The sequence below is a fragment of the Rhamphochromis sp. 'chilingali' genome (assembly GCF_963969265.1).
Source record: "Rhamphochromis sp. 'chilingali' genome assembly, chromosome: 2".
NCBI classification, from domain to species: Eukaryota; Metazoa; Chordata; class Actinopteri; order Cichliformes; family Cichlidae; genus Rhamphochromis; species Rhamphochromis sp. 'chilingali'.
The window spans coordinates 67,349,644-67,357,225 of record NC_137930.1 but is presented as its reverse complement, the minus strand read 5'-3'; the positions used below and the strand labels follow the sequence as shown (position 1 = coordinate 67,357,225).

Here is a 7,582-nt window from a genome sequence, read left to right as displayed (position 1 = left end):
TTCAACCAGAGATAAAAACGAGGCATGTTCATCACTTTGTGAGCGTCATACAGTTTGGACTACACTACTAGTACATTAATTAATCTTTTAAGTTAATGTGTTATTGGTGTAATTCGTATTTTCATGATGTAATACTCAGCAAATTAACGTCTTAACGGGTATAATAACCATCAAGTTGGCAGACATGAGGCCACGACGAAACAGCAAATAAATATTTGAATATACAATTAAGTAATAAAACAGAAACGAGACAATACCATTAATCGAAATGTATAATTATATAAGTAGTGTTTTATCAGTTTATGCTAATAAAAAGCTGAAAGTGTGAATAAATTTGTGGTTATTTATTTTAGTGCTTAGTTTTTATTGGCACCAAAATAATAAAAAAGACACAAATAAAGTTATATCAAGTCCAAGCCTGGAAAAGCTAAAATTAAGACAAACTGCCCAGAAAACAAAGGTTCTTTATACAATATACTGTAAATATATATATTTATACAGTATATTATGGTTTTTACGCCTTCTTCGTGCGGTAGCGCTCGTATTTTGGCCGACAGGGTTTGCCGTAGTTGGGAAGATGGCGACCGTAGTGCTGGTTAGCCGTCCTGCGAGTGTCCTTTCAAAGATTTCAAGTGAGTACCGTTACAATTGTCGCCAGAGCATGTGTAGATGTATGCTTTACAGATTCATATAGCCAATCCCTACATTTGTGCGATTCCATAACAAGATCACACGGAGACGGGACACTCGGCTCGGGTGACCTTGCTAACGGGCTCGGCCAATCACCCGCTAGCAAGAGCTCAAGGTAGCTAGTAGGAAACAAGAACAGTAAAATTAAGTATTTTACCATGAGCTACTGCTGAATCTGGGCGACTGCGTCCCATTGTGGATTAATATATCAAAGACGTGAAGTATGATGTTGGGTCGAGCTGGTTCCTCTGTGCAGCTGTAGCGTATGTTTCGCAGACTGCTAGCATCTCCTGTTTCTCTTTTTGTTTTACTGCAAAATAAAACAACATTTTTGTTGCTTAACAGAATGGATGCTGTCTTTAGACTAACTGCCGAAGTGGGATGATATAATTATATAATTCTGGAAACACTGAACTAGCTTTAGTCCCAAGTCTGCCCTGTAGTTCACATTAGCTGACATTTTTAGTTTCATGCATTTACAAACTGAGAACCAGTGTGAAATCAAGGACAATGTTGTCGCTTCTGTCATCTGCAGCCTCCCCGTATATAGGATTTCCCATTTCCACTCTCTGGTTTGACATTGGTTCAAAATGCAGCTGCTCGGCTCTTAACCGGCACAAAGAGAAGACAGCACGTCACTTCTGTTTTAGCTCCCCTGCTTTGGCTGCCTGTGACGTTTTTAATAAATGTTTCAAAATGTTATTTACTTTTAAAGCCGTCTATGAGTTAGCTTCACAGTAATTTACAGGTCTTTTAATTTCACAATTTGCCTCCAATTCAATGAAGTCATTATTATAACAACATTATAATTATAACATATACATTTCTCTCAATGCCCCTTGTTGCCTAAAAACTAAAGGTGATCAGGATTTGCTATGGAAACGTTTAACAGTGCTTGTAAAGGACTTTGGGCTAAATTCTGTGGTGTTTAAATTAAACTAACTTAACTTTAGTAAAATGCATTACTCTAATATGTAATACCATGCACACTCTATTGTGGCTTTCGGTTGCCAGATGAATGAGGCTAAATTGTAAGCTTTACTACAGTTTTGAAGTGCCAATCATTCAGCTTTATGGTCTTTTCCAATTAAGTCTGTAACTGATTGCATCTCACCTTATGATTAAATCCAACTGCTACTTGCCTTTCTACACCCCCTAGCAGGCAACTCCTACCCTGCCTTGTTGTCAGCTGCATCTGTCACCACAGTCCAGCAGAGGAAGCTGCATCATGCTCTCATCCCTAAAGGGAAAGGAGGACGCTCCTCTTTTAGCGGAATAGCTGCCACGGTGTTTGGTGCCACAGGTTTCCTGGGACGATACGTCGTCAATAGGCTGGGTGAGTTGAGAAAAAGTGGGGAAAATGCTGATATTAATGTGCATTTGCTCATTAGCTAGTACGTATACATACTGCAATGCTGGATTACAGAGTACACACTGTTTAGGGGAAGTTAAAATGTTTTCATGTGGTGTTTTCAGGTCGGATTGGGTCTCAGATTATAATCCCTCATCGCTGTGATCAGTATGACCTCATGCACTTCAGGCCCATGGGTGATCTTGGGCAAATCCTCTTTTTGGTAAGCTGCTTATAGATGCAAATTTCTCTTGAAGAAACTCTTTAAAGTGCATACGGCCATGAATGCAGAACATCAGTGGATATGACAGTCACCTGGTCTTTGTTTATTGTGTTAAAGGAGTGGGATGCCAGGAACAAAGACTCCATTAAACAGGCTATGGAGCACTCAAATGTTGTCATCAATCTGGTGGGCAGAGAGTGGGAGACGAGGTATATTTGCCTGGAAAAAGGCTCTGGTGTTCACATGAAGCTGGTTTGTGCTAAAGTTCCCTTTGAGGTTGGCTATTTAAGGTTTTTCCACCTCTTTCTGTGAAGGAACTTTCGCTTCGAGGATGTGTATGTTACCATCCCACAGCAGATTGCCAGGGCAGCCAGAGAAGCCGGCATCACAAAGTTCGTCCACATGTCGCACCTCAACGCTGACATCCGCAGCCCATCCAAATACCTGAGGAACAAGGTCAGGAACAGCTTCTATACAGACTGGACCTCTTTTTGTCAAAGTCAAACTATGTTTTGAATGGGTTTGTTGAAATTTTAAGCGAATTTTGGTACATTTATATTACAGTTCAGAATTAATGTTTATTAACAGATCTTTGTGTGTCTCATTCTTTAACTGTAGGCTGTGGGAGAGACTGCAGTAAGGGAAGAGTTTCCCGATGCCATCATCATGAAGCCCTCTGAGATGTTTGGGAGGGAGGACAGATTCTTCAACTATTACGCAAGTAAGAAGGCTGTACCTCTGTGTCGTGTAAATGTCAGCAAAAGCTCATTACAGTTTTATAATTGTGGTTTCTTTTGTCCTGCATGTTAGCTACAGTGTTTCCTTTCTTTAATTTCACACAGAGCTGTTGTTCCTCATCTTTGAAGATGAGTGATAATTGGTGTAACTGTGTGATGTAAACCTTCCTCAGATATGCGCTGGTTTGGAAATGCCGTTCCTCTTATTGCCCTCGGGAAAAAGACGGTGAAGCAGCCTGTTCATGTAAGATTTAAAAGCTAAGCAGTGCTTGATTTTATTAACTGCTTTATCTATCAGTTTATTTCCCTTTTAAGATAACACACAAAAAAATTGAACGTTATTGTTTGTATTTTGTTGGAGTGTGGCTAATGGTTTCCATCACATCTGCTGTTTTGTGAGAGCCACACTTGCCACTGCAGCTATGATTAAGTGGCTCCACTGGTTTGATTCATTGTTGCATACCTAATTTATCACTGGGCCATGTGGTTGCAAAACACTGTGGATGACCACACCACTCTTTGACTAAATGCTTCAAAAACTGTAAACAAAATCAACTAAACGCACCGTCTTTCCCCTTCAGGTGGTGGATGTGGCTAAGGCGATCATCAGTGCTATCAGAGACCCTGATGCTAATGGAAAGACATATGCACTTGTTGGGTAAGTGGGCTAATTTGTTAGCAAAGTTAGCATGTTGTAATGTATTTATGCCAGAAAGTTCAACAAATATTGAAATGTTTAAAAGTTCAAATTTATAGCTGCCATTATACCCATTTACACACTTCCTGATTGCTCGCATCAATTTGTTGTTGTTTGTAACGTTTGTTTGTAACACCAGAGTGCCCTCTGGTGGACAAATTATACAACATCAACAATCATAACATAGCTGTAGGGTGTTTCTTCAAAACCCTACACCCACACCCACCCTTTTTCTTCAATGTCTTCTTTAGTTTTTTAATGTACTGTGAAATTGCCAGAAACAGTACGTCAGCAGAAGAACACACGAGGGTTTTAAAGTTCCTAAATGTTGGACTAAAAAATAAAACAGATTTATAATGGAGATGTATAATTTAATGTGATATGTTTTAGGTGGTGTTAAATTCAGTTAAAAAAAAAAACAAAACAAAAAAAAAACCACATCAATTCAATGAAAGGATTAGATGTTACAATCCCTGGTAATGCATTGCTTCAAATGGAGAAGGTTATGAGGGACGGCTGCTATGAGGAAGGTGTTCTGCCCTTTATTACAAGCTATTCTGCCATTTTTCCTTTTTTATCTTCCTTGGTTACGTTTAGGGATTAGAGATCTGATCTAGATTATAATATTACGATTTTGGGACACATTGTCAGTAGTCGACCTTGGATTCATCGGGTGTTTCGGCCATCATCACAACATTAACTTAAAGAGCCGGCAACGCCGTTTTACCAATAATGCCAAAGAAACAAAGGAAACACTCGCAGCAACAAAAGACAAGAAGACTACTAAACAAAAAAGGGAGGCACTTCCTACCCTACTCCGCACCACGGGGAGACACTCTCAGGGCCCACAAGCCCATCTACTCACTAGTCAGAAGGCAGCTGTCTGTCCAAAACCTAACACAAAACCGTGTAGAGCCACAGAGGGAAAAAACACCCTGCTCACAGCTCATCCCCAGTTTAAATAGCCTCATAGGTGATTGCTGACTGGAGTCAGGTGGCAAACGAGGCTAATCAAAAGCAGCTGTGTCCTGGGGAGAGAGGAGAGAGAGGGGGTAGGAGTGGCAAGAGAGGAGGAGGCGGGGAGAGCGGGCAAACACCCCACCCACACACTCCCACAGCCTCACAGGATGTAACCGTGTGTCTCGCAGTTAGCCGACTGTCTTAGCTGTCCAAGTGATGTCAGCCCTCTTCAGCCATAGCCAGTGATTGGTCCTCTCAGCAGTGTTAGCTAATTCTGTTATAGCCTGCCGTTGCGCCTGTCCTCTGACTCCAATCTAAGCAGTTTTTCTGTTGTATTGGCAACAAAGCCGCTGCACCCCACTTCCACCAGACACGCCTTGATCTTCCAGTCTCTGCCCTCCGCCTCAGCTGCCAAGTTGGCATACCACAGCTTGGTGTAACTGATTCATAACTTATTTAGAAAAAGTACTTGTAAAAGCATACTGAAGAAAGATGACTAAGGTTAATTTTGTGCTTAACTTGTCAAATTGAATCAAGTCATTTGTACGATAAGTCTGTTGCAACATGTTTGTCAATGGCTCGAGTCCTGCCTTTGTTACCATGGGTGTGCATGATAAACATTTTTCTCTCGTTCTATCTCTCCTGTTTTCTTTTGTCTAGACCCAATCGTTACCTCCTTCATGACCTGGTGGAGTACATTTACGCCGTGGCGCACAGACCTTTTGTGCCCTACCCTCTGCCTCGCCCACTTTTTCAGTAAGCACCTCATATATTATGTTCAGGGTTCAATATTCTCCTAAAAGAAGTCGTCTTATTTGGGTAAATACTTCAAGGATTCAGTCACGTAAACAGTGGATCCTGAAAAGTATTCATTATTATTCATTATCTAGTAATAACCCAGACTATTTGGAGCACAAAGCAAGATCAGAGTTAGCTTAAAACTGTTTTAAAAAAAATATGCAACAAGTGTGATTTATTACTGATCCGCACGCATGCAGAGCTCCTGCTGAGAGCCGCATCTGCATCCAAAGTAGTTTCACTTTTTCTTCTTTTCTTTTTTTTAACAAACACAACAGCAGTCACCTCTGGGGGATTGCACTGCGAGGTAAAGACTATCCATGTCAGGGAGAAAACACAACAATTAGACAAACCCATGGTGTTTGACAACAGTGGCAAAAGCAAACTTTCTAGCAGAACCAGGCTGAGGGAGGGGCAGCCATCTGCTGCAACCAGTTTGGGGTGAGGTGAAAGAGAAAAGGAAGGACAGAAGACACACGATGGAGGACCGAGTTTAATAATTACTAATGAAGAAATACAATATATATGGTTTGGTATTTAAACATATAGATTGTGAAGGAGAAATGTTCAGTGGATCGTAGGAAGTGCCCAGCAGTATAACTGAGGGATGGTTAAGGCTCACCTGATCCCGACTGTGAGCGTTACCAAAAAGAAATTCTTTTTATTAAACTTTTAAAAACTAACCACAAGTAAGATAAGAGTCTGAGAACATATTTGGATATTATCATCTTTAACATATGACAGGACCTGATGATTGTGAATATAACGATTGTGGAAATGAAGGAAAGCTGTACCACATAAATGCTTCGTGCGCATGTTGAATCCATATGGCCAAAAATTGTTCCAAGATTTCTCACAATATTACTGGAGGTCAAAGTAATGCCATCCAGATTAATTTAGGACAATAAAGATACAGAACAACCACTTCATGCTATGTTGAAGTATAGTTATCAAAAGTTGTTTGCTAGTGTTATAAATGATGGTTTGCTCATTTTCCAGCCTGGCTGCCCAGTTGTTTGCAATGAATCCTTTTGAGCCCTGGACAACCCCAGACAAAGTGAATAGGGTAAGACTGCCAAGTATCTGACATTGCCTGAAGGCTGGTGTGAATTCCCCCCTCAGCCTTGTACCAAGGTGCTTTTTCAGGATAATCGATAAGAAAATCCTTTAATGTGCTCTCATTTTCTAGTTTCACACAACAGACATGAAGTACCCGGGACTCCCGGGTCTGGAGGATCTCGGCATCACTGCTTCCAGTGTAGAGCAAAAGGCTATTGAGATTTTGCGTCGCCACCGTCGCTTCCGTTACCTGGAAGCAGAACTGGATGAGACGAAGCCGGCCAAGACCGTCAACTATTAAGGCGACCGATGTGAAATCTTGCTTTGTCTTTAACTGTATTCTGTACATAAATAAAGAATTATCCCCTAATGTGTCTCAAGTTTAGTTTTCTTGGTAAATATTTTCATTAAACAAAGCATGTGTCTGACATGACAATGCTTCTCAAGCGTATTCACCCTTTTTTTTATTTTCATAGACGTTGCGTTACCGTGCTCATGTTTTGGTTGTTGTATTTAATAATAGAAAGTATGACTGTGATGAAGGTGGAGTGTTTTAGTGGCAGTACTCAGAAGGTTTGTTATCAATCCAGACAGCAGGGGGACTAAAAGCAGTGCTACTGCAGTAAATCCCAGTGTAAAAAAAAATACATTTTAGCAGTACTCAGTGTTGGTCAAGTTACTTGAAAAAAGTACTCAGTAACTAATTACTGATTACTTCCCCAAAAAAGTAATCCCGTTACTTTACTGATTACTTATTTTCAAAAGTAATTAGTTACTTAGTTACTTTTTAAAAACACGATTTACAACCTGAATAGGTGATAAAGTGATAGATCTTTCAGCCCAATTCTACTTTTTCTACATAACCCATCATACAAAATGTAATCAAATGGAAAAGTCTCTTTTTAAAACTTGTTTTATTAGTTTTAATCTTTTAACTTTATGCATCAAGCAAAAATGTAATTATATGCAACATTCTCTGACTGGAAGAAATTTGTTTAATATTTAAACCTATTTTCTGCACATTCCAGCTCATAATTTTTTGTGTGTGTGTGTTTACACTCAGTCTT

General features: G+C 40.0%; 1 protein-coding gene across 2 annotated transcripts; it reads left to right on the top strand.

The window, feature by feature from the left end:
• The first annotated feature begins 544 nt into the window (after positions 1–544).
• Positions 545–6,885, top strand: ndufa9a (NADH:ubiquinone oxidoreductase subunit A9a). Of its 2 annotated transcripts, none has more exons than XM_080874531.1 (11): positions 545–632; positions 1,850–2,026; positions 2,167–2,264; positions 2,382–2,473; positions 2,579–2,720; positions 2,883–2,985; positions 3,175–3,245; positions 3,583–3,659; positions 5,319–5,414; positions 6,456–6,522; positions 6,646–6,885. In XM_080874531.1, the coding sequence occupies exons 1-11, from the start codon at positions 578–580 to the stop codon at positions 6,814–6,816; spliced, it is 1,149 nt and encodes a 382-aa protein (XP_080730657.1). In that variant the 5' UTR covers positions 545–577; the 3' UTR covers positions 6,817–6,885. The 2 variants fall into 2 exon arrangements, with proteins under 2 accessions (XP_080730657.1, XP_080730658.1); XM_080874532.1 differs by having other exon boundaries at positions 554–632; positions 1,853–2,026.
• Positions 6,886–7,582: the final 697 nt, after the last annotated feature.

What these genes read in the sequence shown, in the direction of transcription:
- ndufa9a (XM_080874531.1), top strand. Translation starts at nt 578, where the DNA reads ATGGCGACCGTAGTGCTGGTTAGCCGTCCTGCGAGTGTCCTTTCAAAG. An exon ending in CGGTGAAGCAGCCTGTTCAT is followed by an intron (nt 3,246 to 3,582) that starts GTAAGATTTAAA and finishes TTTCCCCTTCAG; the next exon opens with GTGGTGGATGTGGCTAAGGC. An exon ending in CCCCAGACAAAGTGAATAGG is followed by an intron (nt 6,523 to 6,645) that starts GTAAGACTGCCA and finishes CTCATTTTCTAG; the next exon opens with TTTCACACAACAGACATGAA.